The sequence below is a fragment of the Sphaerodactylus townsendi genome, linkage group LG03 (assembly GCF_021028975.2).
Source record: "Sphaerodactylus townsendi isolate TG3544 linkage group LG03, MPM_Stown_v2.3, whole genome shotgun sequence".
NCBI classification, from domain to species: domain Eukaryota; kingdom Metazoa; phylum Chordata; class Lepidosauria; order Squamata; family Sphaerodactylidae; genus Sphaerodactylus; species Sphaerodactylus townsendi.
Window position 1 is genome coordinate 48275856 of NC_059427.1, and position 18749 is coordinate 48294604.

The following is an 18749-nucleotide window of genomic DNA, read 5'->3' on the forward strand; positions in this document are numbered from 1 at the left end:
CCTTAAGAATGCCGTCTGATTCTGCAGTTGCCTCTAGCGATGGCTACCATTTTTCTCCTCTGGAGAAGGGAGCTATGGAGTAGTTAAAGAAGAGGCAGCCTGGAGAGGGGCAGGAAACATTACCTATAAAGTCCCTTGTGGTAAATGTGGTGGTTCAGAAATGTTGCATCTCTCCTCTCTCTCTCTCTCTCTCTCTCTCTCTCTCTCTCTCTCTCTCTCTCTCTCACACACACACACACACACACACACACACACACACACACACACACACACACACACACACACACACACACACACACACACACACAAACACTTTCAACCTGTCTACTGCCCAGCGGCACAAAGTTGGAGCCTTCTGAATTCACACAAGCGTCACCTGGGCAAGACTCCAAATCATTGGATAGTATGCAAAAAGTGAGCATCTGACCCAAAAACCTTTGCTTTGGTACAAAGGCCTCTGCTATACACTCCTGCTTCACACTGCTGGCCTCTCCCACCATTCTCTTACGTTTGCCTCTTGAGGACAAAGGTGGCAAGTGCCAGAGCCTGATACATTTGCCTAAAGGCAAAAGAGAGCAGGATAGAACTGGCCCTCTGTCTCCAAACCAGCCCGGGACAAAACTGGATGCCATCTGTAGGTGATTGTAGCTGAATCATAAAATACCTTGCTTTGATTAAATCCTTGGTCTTCTCTCAGAACATATTTGTGGCAGGTGTGGGTTATGATTATACATGCACAATGACTTATGCCTGTTTGCAAAGCCTTGTTTGAATTCTGAAACAAACGTCCAAAGAGACTTGTGTTTGGATTAGTTTCTTTAAAATGTTTGAAATTCTTCCATCTTCAGTTAATGAAAGAAAAGCATTGCTAGCTGCCAGGATAAATATGGCAGGAATTTGAACTATCTTCTAATCATTAAGCATATTCTCTTCCCAGTGACATTTTTTCTTTGGGATTTGGTCCATTTCGGTGGGTTTGTACCTCGGGTAATCCAGAAGACTTGGCAATCACGGATGATATTGCCAAATCAGTGCTTGAAGATGCTGTGCTTCAGGAAGGTGGGGTAGGATTTCATTTCCAAATGTTACATGAATGCAAGGCCATAGCTAGCCTTCCTTGCTAGGAGGGGTTGCTGTATTTCCAAGTGGGAATTCAAAGGAATGAATGAAAAACTCAGGAGTTCCTCAAGAGGAGCTTCTGTAGCTATATTGCCAAATTCATGCGTGTGTGTGTGCATTTAAGTTTTTATAAATTTCTGACTTTAAGTTGAATACAACCAATCACTTCCAGACATTTCTATCTGCTTCTAAAGCACTTTTGATAAAGCAAGTGTTTACTCGCTTCATGCCATGACCTGTGTACACAAATAATAACAAAAAAGGGATTTTCTTCCCCGAACAAAAACGCACTAAGTGTGATATTGACAAGTCTATCAATCCATTCATTTCCTCCAAGAAGCTAATGAAAATGTACAGTTATCCGTATGTTAGCCTCACAAAAAATACTTTAAGTTTGACTGAGGTCCTTTCTGCACAAGCCCTTGAAAACATTTTGCAAACATTTTCAAAACCCCCTGCTTGTCTGCACTCACCCCCTCGAAAATGCCTTTTGGGCATCATTTTGTGGTTGTTCTGTTTGTTTGTTTTTTACACCTTCTAAGAATCATAACTACAAAGTTTCAAAGCCTCATGGTACAATTTTCTAGGGGTCATGTATATGCAGCTACATAGATACAACCCACTGAAATAATTAAAAAAAACCACAACCAGATGAAAATAAAGTGTGAGACAGCTGGTGCCAACTCAGAAAATAGCACCAATGAGGAAATCCAGTGACTGTGGAGAGGCATGGGAAACATTTTAAAGAGATCGTACAGCAAGTGAAAATGCTTTCAAAACATTATCAAAAAAGGATCACTATGGATCAGCATGCAAATAAAATGTTTTCAGGCAGGAAATAGAATGTTTTGGGCTAAAAACATGTAGAACTCCATGGAGGAAACATTTTATTTCCTGCCTGAAAATATTTTGTGTTGTGTAGAAAGAACCTGAGAGAATGCAACTGTTCTTAAGTTTAAAACATCTCTATTTTAGTGAAGAAGAAGCAAGCCTTTATTGGCATAGACAACAGTACAACAATAATAAAAAACAGATTAAAAGCATATACAAAACAGGAAATAAATGTTAGGTCGAAGGAAATCTACTGGCGTTTGGTAATTTCCAGGAGAAAGTCTGCCACTATCATACAGAGAGAAGGATCAGGGTTGTCCAACAAGTAGTGTAATCTAATTAAATCGGGGAGATGGGGTAAATGTAAAGGAGTAAGATTCACATACTTGGATCTGATTTCCTTGAATCTGAGACAGTGTAGTAATTGGTGGGCCAGAGATTCAACTGAGCCATCGTTACATGGGCACAATCTTTTAGCCTTTTCTTGCTTATTAAATTCTGCCATGCAACAAAGCAGAAGAGCATAACTTATTAAACCTGGCGAGCATTATTCGCTGTCAACTTTGAACGGGGTTTATTAAGCAGTACAGGTAGCGGGTGTGCCAAGTGGCCCACGTTCAAAATGGGAGAAAGAAAAAAATTACAAGGGGAACCATACGTTTTTCTTGGCTGCGGTGATTAGGGTAGAGAACTCTCTATCCAATAGTTGACCTTTTAATTTCCTATAAGCTTCTGAATAGGACAAGGGGCAAAGTGAATCCACTGACAGTCCAATAGAGGCCATTTTTTCTTCAATTATGGAAAACCAGGGGTTGGAATGGGTGTCAGAGAGCAGACGGTGGACCAGGGAATTACAGTCCGAGAAAAAATGAATTCACAGCCAGAATCTAGAGGTCCTCAGCCAAGCGGCTGATTCCAAGGAGTTTTGACCTAACTCCAGACAAAGGATTGCATCTATATTTTAGTGGAGGTTTTCATGCCATGAATTGAAAGCCTCTTTTTAAAACGATTGTTTGATGAGGTGAACCAGGTGGAGTTGGGGCATCCATTGGTCCCACCCAATTGATAGTCCTGGGTGAATGGCGGGTCATGGATAATTCTGGGATACTTGCAGTTCATTGTCTCTTTTAAATGAGACACTGTTCACCAAATTCTTGTCTTTGCCAAGTCATTCCACACAAAGTAAATTTCCTCATCTTCTGCATTTTAGATTTTACATGCTGTCTATTATGTTTACCAACTGGGCCTATCTGCCATATCACTGCAGCCTCTGCTTCTTGGAATGGGTTTGATTAAAGACCATTGAAGTGTAGTGGATAGAATATTGAACTTGGTGTGGGGAGATCTGTGTGCAAATCTTAAGTCAACTGTGAAGTCTGACCTAACTAACTTCAGAGTTCTTGTGAGGGTAACATATATAAAAAGTTTTGTATGCTATCCTGAGCTCCTTGGAAGAATGGGTGGTGGTAGAATAATATACATTGCAATCATAACCAGTACTACACCTTTCTAAAACCATTAGCCTCAGTCCACTTAGAACTGTGTAACTGTACTTAAGACTGTTACTTAGATATTATTCTGAAATAAATATTGGGAATATAATTCATATCTTTCATGTTGCCATACTTTAAGAGTGAACAGGAGCTTTTCCCCATGAGCTTTTATTCACCCTCTGCTTTTAAAAAACCTGCAAAGGAATATTGAACTTAAATGGGTTGCTTACAAGACTTCAAATCTAGTTCTGTTGACAGAATGGGTATGATCATGTTATTAGTGAGCTTCACTTGATTAAAAAGGAATACCTGCCTTGGTGCTGAACACTGTAGGGACCTGTCTCTGACTACTTTTGATATGTGCAATTTGGAAAAAGCTTGACACTAAAAAGAACTTAAATTGGAGTGAGAACCACATCAATTTACCACAAAAACACTGTAATAAGTAGGAGCCCCTCATTCTCCCTGGAGGTATGACATTGAGCCCAGGAAATTCTTGCCTTGCATTTCCCACCGTTCAAAGGGATACAGGCCAAAATATTTTAATGCATGTTAAGGCTAGGAGGATATATGTCTCACAACCAAATGACCGTTGGAATTATATGTATGTATATATAAAATGACATTTTAAAATCCAGCCAACTGAAGCAGATTTGGTGGCAGCTCTATTATTGGATTTGCTGTTGTGCTTGGCAGAGCTCTGGAGAGAGGAATTCAGTGAGAAATGAAAGCTGGAAAAGATGCCTTTTAAAATGAACCTTTCAGGAATCCTCTTTGACATAGAATCTTATCCCAGAGATGGTTAAATATGGTCTGTACCACTTGAAAAGGCATATGGTCTGTACCACTTGAAAAGGCATACTATGCCAAGGCATAGTAGTGGATTCTACTCGTAAAGTGAGTTAAATGGATTGCTACTGCTTTTGACACATAGATGAAGTGAGTGATAGGTTTGCTATATACCAAGCTTGTCACCCAATCTGTATTTACCACCCACTGGAAAGTGGTTAGAAGAGGTTTGAGTGCTAGTGGGTTAAATGTGGATTGAATTATAAACTGAGCAAGCACACAATGGTCTCATGCTACTGGTTATCAGTGAAGTATCGAGTCAGATTCAAGTGTTGATTTTAACCCTTAAAGCCCTGAGCACTCTGGGACCATTGTATCTGGGACCATTGTACCACCTTTCCAAATACACCCCCAAAAAAGCACTTGGCTCCATGGATAATAACTTGTTGGTGATCCCTGACCCCAAAGATATCTGGCTGTTCTTGACCAAGGCCAGAGCATTCTTGGCTCTGGCCCCGGCCTGGTAAAATGTTCTGTTGAATGAGATCTGTGCCCCGAGGGACTTGTCTCAGTTCGGCATGGCCTGTAAGATGGCACTATTCCACCAGGCCAATGGGACTCTCCATCATCACTAGCCTCCTTGTCTCTTTCCCTGTTCCTCTTTCCTTTCCCTTTTTGTCATTATTTCCCTTCATTTCCCTAGCTACAGTGGAATGCTAAGATGATATAAAGTATTAATCATGTAACTGGGTTTTAATTTGATTTTCTGTGAGCCACCCTGAGCTTCCTCTGGGAAAAGGTGGCATATACATTAATTAATTAATTAATAATCAAGTTCCATGTTGGCTCCATTAGTTCATATTCTCACTGTATTAGTTGATACTTGAGAAAACTTCTGCCTTTCTTGGCTTTTATAAATAACCAGGTAGTATATTAGAGTTTTCTTCTGGCATGCCTGTGTTTCAGCGTATATCCAGGTCAAGATATCAGGAAAAAAAACATGGGCAAAAGTATCACAGCTACTTGTCTCTTCCTGAAACATTAAAGGCTCCGATTTTGGCATCGGCAGTTGCTGACCTATCTTGAACAATCAAGATGGTTGTGAATTAGATGATGCTATAGTAGGAGAGTAGTAATATTTCTTTGCTGCCATCCCTGCTGCTTCATAGACCTTCCAGTGAATCTACAGCATAATCTGTCAGATTAAGGATAAGTTTGGTGCCAACATCATTCTGGACATCTGGGGAAATCTGGGGGCCATGGGGTAAGAGTGGTCATATAGGGAACCTTGCTGATAGCTTCAAAGAGCTTTGAGTTCTACTCTCTCACTGCAGCCTCAGGTGAGCATGTATATTGGGATCCTAAAATCCACCATAGCATTCTGGAATTTGGTAGGATTCATGAGCCTTTGTGGGTGGACAATTTTAACCAATTGGGTGGAAAATTTCAACCAATTTTAATCTCATGTGGGGTGCTGGAGCTATGTTTACCTCGGCTTTAAGTAGGTAATGGTCAGAACATGCTTCAGGTCGAATCTCTAACCCTGAAACAAGGCCTTCCCTCAATTGCTCGGTATAAAAAATTAAATCCAATGTGTGACCTCTTTCATGTGTTACCTCTTTCATGTATTGGGCCCATCATAATTTGATGAAGATCCAAGGCATCAAAGAGACCAGGTGCAGGCCTCGCAAGATACCCTTGGCATAGATATAAAAGTCTCCCAGAATGAGCATTCTAGAATAGATATAAAAGTCTCCCAGAATGCCACATCCAACAGTACCTCTGCTAACTCGTAGAGGGCACCCACTGACGAATTTGGTGTCTGGTAGACAAGGAGAATGCCTCTTCTGACTTTTTCCCTAGTGAAAGAAGCATACAGTCAATGCCAGTGATTGTTTGGAAGGTCTCACAGAGGCTAATAGTCACACCTCTAGCTCAACAGTTGTATGGGGTTGGTAGAGGACAGTATAACCAGGGAGTGTTAATTGGGACAGACGCACCCCATCATTTTTTTCCAGCCATGCCTCTGTTAAGCAGGCTGGGTCAGTTTCTTCCATCAATATCTCATAGCAGTGTCCTGTAACATTTTTCAGATCAAAATAAGTTAGCACACCCAAAGCTACTTGTTTTGTTGTCAAGATTACATTGGATATCTCCATCAGAAGTTGAATTTGTTCTGAGGAATGATTACAATACTCGACCAGATTAGGACTCAGTGGGAGTGAAACAGTGTCAGCTAAATGAAGAATGTGTTCCCTGCTCTCCTTTTATTTGCAGAGGCTGGGATGATATAAAAATACAACAGCTAAAATAATATCCTTTAACAGTAGAAAGTCAACTTCCTTGCTTTCAGAGATAAAGTGGACAAGATCACAATGTACTTTTAGTATCTTCTAAAGCCTAAAGATAGATCACCGAATAGCAGAGGCATCAAAATAAGCTGAAATAAAAATATTTTCTTGGGTAAAATGGTAGCACTTTTTTAAGAAAAGAAAGACAGATGAAATTCAGTTATTCATGAAGGACTTCCAACCTCTCCAAAGAAAAATTAGACTATTAAAAGAGCAGTAATTCTACCTGTGAAGAAGGGGAACAGACACAAGATAAGGAGAAAAAATGCTTGAACGCTTCTAAAAGCACAATACTCACTCAAGTAGTGGTTTTTGTGGTCAGGGCCAGTGTCACCATCCTTTCCCTAGAGCTAAAATTCCCCCCAGAATTCTCCTCTGCAAATCTTCATGGTGAATGAAGAATTTCTTAATTTTTTCTGGCTCTTTGTATAGGTAATGAAAAAGTCGCCTTCATTTAATATCAAATGATTTTGGAGTTGGCTTGAAGCACTGTTCAATATGTACAGGAGCCTATACTTGACACCTGGCACACACTATATGCCATTGTCTGGCAGTAACCAGTATTCAGAAACAATAGTTGTCATAGGATGTGCAGTAGCAATGTATATTTAACTTGCAACAGAATATAATTGGTTGTATTCTATCACCATTCAGACCGTCTAAACAGGCAAATTGAGACTTTGCTCTCAAAAAGGTGATTTTAAAATTTGATTACCAAATTATGAAATTTGGGATAGATTCTCCCAGATTTCAAAATCTGGGGAAATTTCATTCCAGGCCTCTACAGTTCACATTCACAAACACCCCACAATAGTCTAATAAAGACATGGGGGAAGAAATGGTCAGAAAGATGGGTTGACACCTATACGAAGGCAGGGAATTCCTGTGGCCACTTCTCATCTGACAGCCCCCTGACTGTTCACTGTGACATTTTCTCTATTACATTTATACAAACCCTTGTTGAATTTCTTTTTGATGTATCTACTAATATCCCTACAGATGATATTTCCATAAAAGTTTTCTAGTGTAAGATAGTTATCCTAAGGAAGTCGATGTTTCAGCCTTGACTCTGTTATTAAAAAGACCGACATTTTATCCTCAATGTATAATTTGCAGCATCTTGCTGTTGAGCCCTAAGCATTATGAGAAGTGTTATACTTGCACAGGATGTAATATCTGTTTCCTGAGCATTGGCACATATATTTAACAAGCCTCTTTAGCAGGAGATCCTACCTGATCATGAACACGCTGTATCCTTTCCTTTTTTTGTGGGACTTGAATGTTTATATATAAGTCTATTGACAAGGCAGTAGATCATATTTTTCCTCCTATTTCTTTAACATCAGTGGAGTTTCCTTTTTATGTAAGTCTTAGCTGATTTGCATGCTGGCTTTAGAGCTGTCACATAACTAGGCTATGTTGTTATAATTTTGTGAGCCATTTCTTTGCTTTATTTTTTTTTATAGTAAGTGACTCTGTCAAGCAGCAATACCGTGATAACATTCGCTGGATTGAAGAAGCCAGGAGGCACAATTTGGTATGAAGCTCAGGAATCCTGAGCTAGGGATGGGCATTGTGAACCAGTATGTCTCCAACAATGAGAAATTCAACTCCCAAATTTGCTTTGGTCTCTCTTTGCGACAGTTTGTCTATCAAATGTTTTTATTTATTTCAGTTCATTTATAGTCCATCTAATTTTAAATTATTCTTTATAGCCACTCCTGCAAAATGTTTCATTTAAGAAGTTGTGATTGCTTATGTAATTGTAGATCACAATGAACTCTGATTCCATTCTAACTGCCCCTGATTGAAACAATTGCAATTCAAAAAAAAAAAAAAACACCCTCCAGAAATGAATAAAGTGTAACCTTGGAAATCTATTTTCTTTAACACTGACCAAGCAATCTTGGACAGAACCCCTGCTTAGAAGCCACTGCTACAAAAAAAATATCCTCAGCCAAAGTAATATTCAGAATCAGTATCAGTGGGCAGGAAAAGGCAGGAAACATGGGAAACTAACATAAGGAATCATCATGTGACACCTCAGAACTAGGAAATTAGATGAAATATTGCATGCAATTATTTGGCATTTATTATTTTTATTACATTTGTATCCTGCCTTCTCCAGCCAAAGTTAATGCACAAACATTTTAAAACAATTCCACTGAGAAATAAAGTATAACTATCATTAAAACTCAGAATAATATCAAATTTAAGCCAATTAAAAACCTGGCCAGCCCAGATCATACATAAACCCTTGCAGAGCTATTCAAACATGGGCAACATCGAGAAAGGGCGGTGCTGAAGGTAGCACATTGTAGGGAGGTCAGTAGATGGTACTGGGGCACATGATTGACCTCAAACAAAGGCCAGTGGAACATCTCCATCTTACAGACTCTTTGGAACTGTTTAAGATCCCACAGGGCCCTGGTGTCAACTGACAGAAAGTTAAACCAGGCTGGAGTCAGGGCTGAAAAATCCTTGGTTCTGGTTAAGGCCAGTTGCACATCCCTAGAGCCAGAGGCTACCAGAAGGTTTTTGTTGGAGGACCAAAGCACTCAGGGCCTTAAAGGTTATAGCCAGAACTCGAACTTGACTCAGAATTCCACTGGCAACTAGTACAGTTGCCAGAGCATAGGTATTATATGCTCACTCACATATGTACCTGTGAGGAGTCTGGCCATTGCATTCTGTACCAGTGTTAGCTTCTGAGTCAGTCTCAAGGGCAGGCCTGTGTAGAGCGAGTTACAGTAGTCTAGCCTAGAGGTGACCGTCGCATGGATCACTGTGGCTTGGTCAAGGAGGGATAAGTAGAGGACTAGCTGTCTAGCCTGTCGAAGGTGGTAAAAGGAGATCCTCACTGTATTGATGGCCTGGGCCTACATAGCAAGGGAGGACTTTAAGGTCACATCCAGGCCTTTAATAGATATGGCTGGATGCAATGCTGCATCTCCAAATCTCAGCAGCTGGGAACCTCCACTGGACCACCCCGATCCAGCCACAGGATCTCTGTCTTTGATGGATTTAGCTTCAACCTGCTCTTTTCCAACCAGCCAGCCGCAGTCTCCAAACATTGTGCCAAAACATTGGGGGGGGGGGGGGCGGCCATCCATCCATCCATCCATCAACAGAACAAGCTGTGAAACATTGGCATATTGGTGACAACTCAGCCCAAAGCTCTGAACAAGCTATGCCAGGGGCTACATGTAGATGTTAAATAACACTGGGGAAAGAATTGCATTCCTTGCAATTGTAGTTCATTTCCACTTTCCATTAGTAATTCACTCCTATTGTTCTTATCTGACAAGAAGGAAACTTAATATTAGATTGTGTGTCTCAAGTTGTCAATAGCTTGTGGCAGCTAAGAGCAGAATGATTAGTTTTCATTATGTGAGTATTGATTAAAAACATAGTCCAATGAAAGCTGTAAAACCTTAGGCTCATTCCGCACACGCAAAATAATGCACTTTCAAGCTGCTTTCACAACTGTTTTTGCCATTCCGCACAGCTTCAAAGAGCCCTGAAAACAGCTTGAAAGTGCATTATTCTGCGTGTGCGGAATGAGCCTTAGTCTTTAGAAACTAGCAGCCATAAATTCACTATCCTTTTTCTTTTTCAATTAAGGAAGTCAGATTTGATTTTGGCCATATCTGGGCCATGGGGATAAACCAAGACATTTTATTGCTGCAATATTTCTCCTTTCTAGGTTGTTGGTTCCCAAGCCAGAATTTTGTATTCTGATCAGAATGGCCGTGTAGCTATCGCAGTAGCCATTAACCAAGGCATTGCTGAAGGAAGAATTAAGGTACAATCTCTCTACATTTTTTTATCCAATCTAACCTGGAAATTTTGGTTTAAGTGTGGTCTGGAAGAGGAAGAGCTGTACGGTCTAACTATCCACAGGAAATGTTAAACACCATATTGACAGGACCAAAATTCAGATGGAAAATATGGAGCAAAGATCTGTCATATAAAATACCAACTTTGAAGTCAAATCTGTAGTAAATTAACAAGAGTAATAGCTTGAAATGAGCTTGACTTTAATAGTTTTACATATTATGCTTGCTGAGCCTTTTTACATGTAATGCTGAGCCTTTGTAAGTGTGACATTTTATGAGATTTCTGAATCCTACTCTTTTTTTGTTCCCATCTGAAATGATCCATTGTAGCATTTTCACAAATTTTCATACATAGGTCTAAAGAGTTACCCTCATTACGGAGTGTAACAAAAACACTTTTCTGCTATAGATTCAAATACTAGAAAGTCATAATAGTTAATGGCTTCCTGTATTGGGAGTTCCTGGGCATGAACTAGAACCCTTGTAGGATTTAGCTGAATGGGTGAATATGGTCTGGGACACTGATGTCAAATTTTTTTGGCATGGTGACTCACATGTCCAAATTGACTTGGTATAGTGACCCATGCAGAGTTGGTGCAAGGATTTTGGGACCCTAAGCAAACAATGACCTTGGAACTCACCCACACAGGTGAGTCCTCACCCACACAGGTGGGTCCTCACCCACACAGGTTGGGCAACACTGGTTTGGATGAATGCAAGCCTTGGAGTCCCCTCCAGGTACAGAAAGGAATAGGAGTGTACAACATCAAACCCTGACCCATTAAGCACGAAGAGCTTTCTGCAGCGCTGCTAGCCTGTGGTCCCTTTGCAGTGGGGTCTCCTGATGTTTCCCTGTTTAAATGTGAAGAGGAGCCCCACTGTCTGTGGTGAAGCTGCACTCGCACTCACAACTGCCTGCCCCCATTCAAAAGGCAAAATATTACCCTTTAAAGGTAACATCAATATTGTTCAGGCTGCTTTTTGTAGCTTTTGCATTTTTAGAGAAAAGTTGGCCATTGATCCCTGAAGGAGGGACTATCTCCCACCCACTCCTCCCAGGGATCCAGGTCTGGCTTTTCCCTAAAAATGCAAAAGCAACAAAAAACAACCTCAACAGTGTTGATATAAGCAACATTTATATCACCTTTAAAGGACTTTAAAGAAACAAAACCGGACACCTTCATCTTTTGACTGCAGTGACGCAGAAATTTTGCAGTGAGAAGGAAATCTTGTGGTTTCCCCACTGTCACAAACTTGCGTGAAGCCCAGGATCTTTGGCGATGCAACTCTAATGGCATCAGTACAAGAATCTCGGCCCTACAGGAACCATATGCCCGCTGCAGGTCAGAAAGCCAGTGTATAATCAGCCCTTGTGACTGATAGGTAGTATAAAATACCTTGATAGGCAAATTTTGGTGTAAATGCTAGGAGCCTGGTCTTCTGACTTTCTTGTTTAACGGATGAATAACTTCTGCATACTGCAGTTCAGGCTCCAACTTTTTCAGCCTGGAAAAACTCAAAACCCAAGTTTCAGCTCTTGTGGAAAGTACACCTTCTTTGTGGAAAATCATGCATGGTATCCCATATTTCCAGTGTGGCCCTGAGAGTCTGATGCATGTATTGAAGACTTGCAGTAATTATTCTGCCATCCATAATGATTTCTGAGCACATGAGTTTTCCAGTCCAAGATGTTGCCAAAGGTAACGTATGCCTTGAGAAGACACTTATGCCCATCGAAAGAGTTAGCGGCTGTGAGATCAGCAACTGGCCTAAACATATTCAGTACAAACAAACACTCAGTCCTGGGAACCAGGCATCTTTCTGTACTCTAGCTGAATAATCATGATGCAGTGAGGGCTCACTCTGCTAAGTCTTGATTGAGTTGTGTCTGGTTTATGTTACTCTGGAAATGTTTATTGTCATATTTTAAATACCATTGATTTTTTTTGGAGTTCTCATAGGGTTCATAAGTATAAAACAGTTTTGTAAAGCAGTCATAGCCTAAGAAAGGAAAACTATCCATCGCTATGAAGTGCAAGGTCAAACTCCCATACCTTTTAGTGTGTATTTTGTCTCTTTTTAAAATGTAATCAACACCTTGTTTTGGTTGCTGCCATCCTTGTAGTGGATGCCAATAGACCACAAACTATGCTAGAAGCACAAATCAGGACCAAACTCTATATTTTCTCAATTCAAGGACAAATTAGATATGATATTCGGCCAGGAGGTTTGTGGATAGATCTCTCTCTCTGTATTGCCACCTGAATACTTCCTTTTCAGTGTAATCTATCCCACATTGTTCAGAGATGGGCTTGCCTTTATTGAGAGACCACAGCATTATTTTAATTGGTTAGTTAATTAGTTAACATATAAATAAGTGGTTAATGACAACTATATTGGCTGAGTTCTGTAAATAAAAGACATTTTAACATTATTTGGCATAACCTTGCCCGGTCAAAAATTCCAATCTTTTCTCCTTTTTTTTTTTAAAACAGGCACCTGTTGTCCTTAGTCGAGATCATCATGATGTGAGTGGGACAGACAGTCCTTACAGAGAGACATCAAATATTTATGATGGATCAGCACTTTGTGCAGGTCAGCTGTTATATTCAATCAAACATTGCATGTATTCATTTGTTCATTAAGAATAGGCACACTTCATGTTGAAGTTTTCAGCCAGTAGAAAGAACAAATGTGTATGATCCCTGTCACCTAAGGACAGAGGGCCACACGTGTGTGGCCTTTACATCACCAAAGCAAGGGATCAATGTTTGTGCTGACATATACATCCAATATTCTGGGTGAAATTGTGTAGGGGTCAGAGACAGGGGGGTGGGGGGAGCTACCTTGATTAGAACTAGATTTGCATCTTTAGTGATTGTATACATACCAAAAGAAATCAAGGAAAGAAAGCGGACGTAAAGACAAAGCACTAGATTTGGGGCTTATTCAAGCACCATTAAATCACATAAATGAAAATCACAGAAATTAGGAAATAAGTCATGAAGTCAGATTTTCACCAATCCCTATTAGAGCCATCCTATTAAGCTAGATGTATTCTTCCAGAGGCAGTCCTAAAAATGGTTCTCACCCATGTTGTTATACACATGTGGTAATGAAGAGGGAGGAGGAAATGAGATGATGACTGTTTTGGAGAATGATGTTTGTGGTTGAGGTTCTACTGAGCAGAACTCAGGAGGAAGGATTCCACAAAGATGGACTGCATGGTCAGACCACAGCTGGAGTGCTGTGTGCAATTCTGAAAGCCTCACTTCAAAAAGGATGGGGACAGAATGGAGGGGATGCAGAGGAGAGTGACAAGGATGATCAGGGGCCTGGAGACCAAGCTCTATGAGGAAAGCCTGAGGGGTCTGGGAATGTTCAGTCTGGAAAAGAGGAGGTTGAGGGGAGACTTGATTGCTCTCTTAAGTATTTGAAGGCAGCCACTTAGAGAAGGGCAGGGAGCTCCTCCTGTTGGCAGCAGAAGAGAGCCCTCACAATAATGGATTTAAATTGTGGGTGGAAAAATACTGACTGAATATTAGGATTTTTGTTTGTTTTACAGTAAGACTTTTTCAATAGTGGGATCAGCTGCCTAGGGAGCTGGTGAGCTTCCTCTCACTGGCAGTTTTAAATCCTCGGCTGGACAAAAACTTGTCTGGGATGCTTTAGGCTAATCCTGCATTGAGCAAAGGGTTGGACTAGATGGCCTATGTGGCCACTTCCAACTCTGTAATTCTTAGATTCTACGAGGGAAATTAGGTCCACATTAGGAGAGTGATAGAGATCAGGTGGTGAGTAAAGAGAGAAGGGAGAGGAGGAAAGTTGCACATGTATTGTCGAAGGCTTGGTCTCGCCCCACTGTGCAGCAGACTGTGTGCATAATTGGCCCACATGTTGGGAGGGCAGGACTGATGACTAAGATCAGATTGAATATATGAATACATATACCTGTCTTTTGCACACCAAAGTTGAGAAAAAGCTGCATGAGAGAACTCGTAATTACCCTTTTAAGCCTTGTACATTTTTCAAAACAAAAACATTGAACAAGAATCAGGTAGTCCAGCGTTAATTAACAGGATTTAAAATAAGGTAGGGTCTCCATTTTCTTTTCTTTCTTCAAGAAAAACCGTACAAATTCCTGTTCATTAGCTATTTATTTCCTTTCCTCCCCTATAGACATGGCTGTTCAGAATTTTGTAGGAGATGCATTCAGAGGAGCTACCTGGGTTGCCTTACACAATGGAGGTGGTGTTGGCTGGTAAGGAGAACTTGACCTTGAAATAACATAATATTGTCTGGCGAAAGCTGTTTGAGTAAAGGAGGGAAAGTGAGACAAGATACATGATACAGCAGCAATACCAGGCAGTGATAAATGAACTAAGCTTTTTCAGTGAGCATTTAGCAAATGATCTATATGGTTAAGATCTATAGGACTGGGTGGAAATGGGTTTTATACAGGCAATATGAATTAGCTAAATCACCATCAGGGGGTTTAGTGGCTTGTGATTGGAATTCAGCATTTTATTTAATTTCTGTATTATTTAATGTATTATTGTATAATTTCAAAGGTGTATGTTAGCTGTCCTGAACTCGGCTTTGGCCAAAGAGGGTGGGATACTAACTAAACTAAATAAAAAGGGATGGTTTTCTAAGGGTTGTCTCCTAACTCATAATTGCACACATCAGTGCAATGATGCTTTGTAGATGTTGATTTGTTTTACCTGCCTTATACACACCCATAACACCAGAGAACAGTGTGGAAATTAACCCTTCCCTCCCACCAAGCACATCCAGGATCGGAATGGAAAACAGGAATTGCTACTTAAAACATTTGTGAGAAACAACCCAAATAGATGTGTTTGGAAATAAGCCGTTTTACATGGAACAACTTTTCCAGATGCACCTAAAAAGCATCCAGCTTTGTTAATTAATTATGTATTTAAAATGCATTACTTGGGTTTTTGACCTTAGTTCTTACCACAGTTGTTTAAAACAATATCACCATAAAAGGAAACAGTTCTGAAATTCTCAGTTAAAAAAAACCCCTCACCATTTAATGCATCAAATGGAAACCAACTAGATAGTCAGAAAATCCACTAGAGAAGATGCCAGGCAAACAGATAAGGGCAGGGGATTCCACAGGTTGGAAACCACCACCCAAATGCTCTGTAGTTCTCATAATTTCACATCACATCAACCCGTGAATTGTTCAAAGTAAGCATGGTCTGCTGAATGTTGATCATAAACATACAGAATCTTTTTTGACAGTCTACCAGAAAGGAGCTTATGAGGGGTCATTTCCCAAGTTCCAATTTTATACAACTGAGTGTGACAAACTGGAAAACAGACTGGTAATTCTGAATTTTGGTGGCATGGCTGTTAGAAGGCAATGATAGTAGGGTAGTAGAGAAAGTCCTGAATGTTCTGTTTGCATGGGATCTTCCAAAGCTGCTGTTTTACCCTTCACATAGTATCAGTGGCCATGTAGTCCAACACAAAGTGTACTGAAATTAATGAGAAATGAGCAATGCCAAAGATCTTGGATAGCTGCTGCTTATTTCAGTGAGAATAGTTGTGCAGTATAAGTTCCTAGTGAATTGGACTATGGATTGCACATGGAACATAAAACTTGTGGTTCTGGGGTACACACAGTTCTGAAAGTGGATTTCAAGTGTTGCTGGTGCTCTTGGAATGTTGAGATAGCACTCTGATTAAATTCAGTGGTGACTGTCTGTGAGTAAAATGTTCTCCAGGAAGGTCTCAATGAAGTTTTCCTGTCCGTTCATACTGGTCCATTTCTGCCTGATTTCACCAATCGTGATCTCCTATGTAAATTGCCAAAGCTGTTCAGGACAATCTTGGATGTTTTTCAGAACATGGATGTGCATTAATGGTCCTAGTCATATTAATAATTTTCAGCTGGCCTGTATGCTAATGGCTTTTCCTCTGTTGCTTGCTTGCTTTAGCACTGCTTAGTAATAGGATTGAATTGCTGAGAGATAGTAATTGATTTGATTGCCAGAGTATAGTTGCTGCTACTTCTAAGCATAATTGAACCTGCCCCCCATGCGAATTCTCCAAGTATGCTATGTTGCAAAGGTGAGACTTATTTTAAGTTTCCTATCATAGTCTGTTATACCAAACAGAGGCGAATTCCGCATGGGCCAAAAACACCACTGTTTTTGGCCCATGCAGAATCCGCCAGAGAGACTGCAAAATTACTGTCTGAGTTATCGCTGGGGACCCTGTTAACAGCCCCATGACATTCCATTTGTGAAAATTATCTACTGGATATAGCTTGTGATACAATTAGTGATATTAGGAGCCCTGGGCTGAACACTGATGCTGCAGTCCTTACATAGAGGGGCAAGGATGCTGGCACAGAAAAATCTGAATCAGATGATGCCTCCCCCCCCCCCCCAGGACTGTCTTCCTCACTTGCCAATTGTATAGCAGAGACAATACTTAGCTTTTGTCCTTGTCAATGACAATCATATCTCGTCAAAAATGGATGGTATGCTTGATGTAGAAACAACAGCTATGGGCAAACTACTGTGCTATGGGCAAACCACTGTAAAACAAACTCTTGTACACATGATACCAGCACAACAAATCTAGTTACCAGTAGATAGGGCTCTGTTGAAAAAAAATAGGAGCACCCCCCCCCCCTGTTAATAATTACAGTAAAACATAGTGTGAGATTGTCAAGGGAGGAAGGGGTGAGAAAACCTTTCTGGTACATGCCTCTTAAAATATGACATGATCCTGGCCTGGTGTGTAGTTAATTAGACTATGTGGAAACTCAGCCACTGAAGAATTTTCTTTTGGAAGAACAGATTCACAAATCAGAATGGAAGAATGTAGGTTGGAGTGCTTATCACTAGTTATATCACAAAATCATATCTAGTAGGTATTCATAACGCTGGTGCTGTCAGCTTTCACAAAAACAATCACAGTAGCTTAAGGGAATGAACAAGTAGTTTTAAAAAATAATGGCCAACTAACCAATCAATGAACCCAATCCCCCCACCAAAGTGCTTAGGAAAGCTGATATTTTTGCAACAGAAACACAGCCTTGATTGTATGTACAAATGAGTTACACATACAAATATTCACTGGTTGTGAAAAAAGAGGGATAAAGGGAAAGAATGATAATTCAGAAAATCCTATCTAACCCATATGGCTTTTTTTTTGTTTTAGCTGCTTCTGGGAAACTCAGACAATTTATTGTGTGGTTTAAAGGAGCTTTACTGAACTTTGTAAAATTCTTTTCTCAACTGAGGTCCAATGTTGTGTGATTCTTTTTCATTAATAACCTAAATTTGTTTTGGTGAGTGGCCATAGCATGATGTGGAAGTCTCGCTTTTCTAAACAAGAGCAAAATTACTTAAGATTTGGGGGGGGGGGGGGAATCCTACACCCAACACCATGTTTATATTTGTATACGCTCAGAATTTAAGTGGATGGAATGCATTTAGATGCTCTTCAAGCTGCATTTAAAAACTGTGACCTTCAGACCCCAATATAAGGGGCCCTTATACTAAAATCCAGCAACAGATTGCTGATGCAAAACAGGTCAAGTGCCACCCCCATCCCCAATTAGCTCCGGCATTTTTGAAGAAGAAAAAAAGCAGCAAAATAGGAACTCGAAGAAACAAATCTCTTTTAACTGGGCACTAAACCTCTAGCAGTTCTTAAGGCATGGGAGGCTTCTGGTGGTCAGTGTGGGCAGACCCCCTCTTTTATTCCATCTCGTCATTGTGGTGCCTGCCTGGGCACTGCATTCTTCAATTCACTCTGCTCTGCAGGCTGTAAGGGAAAACTGCAAACTATTTTCAGCAAGCCCAGTTAGCTTCCTAAGGTGATAGTGGCTTGTTGTGAAGATAATATGAGGTACGCCCATGTATGCTGTTCTTCTCGATGGATATGAATAAAATTAATAAATAAACTGAGCTTTGTTTTGGAGACTCATGGTGCAAACGCTGCCATTACAAAGCAAACTACATGGCTGATGCAGTTCCCACAATCATCCTTCAAAGCATCATTTGGTTTGCAAGAGAACCGTTTTGCTCCATGTTATTTAATTCATCCCAGAGACGATATATCTTGGGGCCAGTTCTTAATGTGTTAGCTATGTAATTTTAGGCATGTTACATAGGAAATCTCCAAATAACCATGCTTTTAACTTTCAGTTCTTACTTTTCCAAACATCCATTCCTCATATAAGTTTGCACATGTGATATCATTAGAAAATTATAGTGAAGTTACTAATATGCACAGCAGTGTGTCTACTTGGATTTTTATCAACTAGTTTTTTCTATGAC

At 40.3% G+C, this 18749-nt stretch overlaps 1 protein-coding gene across 1 annotated transcript in view; it reads left to right on the forward strand.

Moving 5' to 3' along the window:
* The window catches only part of UROC1 (urocanate hydratase 1), a 57653-nt gene that overhangs the window by 32113 nt on the left and 6791 nt on the right, over positions 1 to 18749 (forward strand). Inside the window, exons 14-18 of the mRNA XM_048490505.1 lie at positions 938 to 1059; positions 8050 to 8120; positions 10290 to 10388; positions 12918 to 13017; positions 14602 to 14683. Coding sequence (XP_048346462.1) covers positions 938 to 1059; positions 8050 to 8120; positions 10290 to 10388; positions 12918 to 13017; positions 14602 to 14683 — 474 coding nt within the window. The remainder of the gene's footprint in view (positions 1 to 937; positions 1060 to 8049; positions 8121 to 10289; positions 10389 to 12917; positions 13018 to 14601; positions 14684 to 18749) is intronic.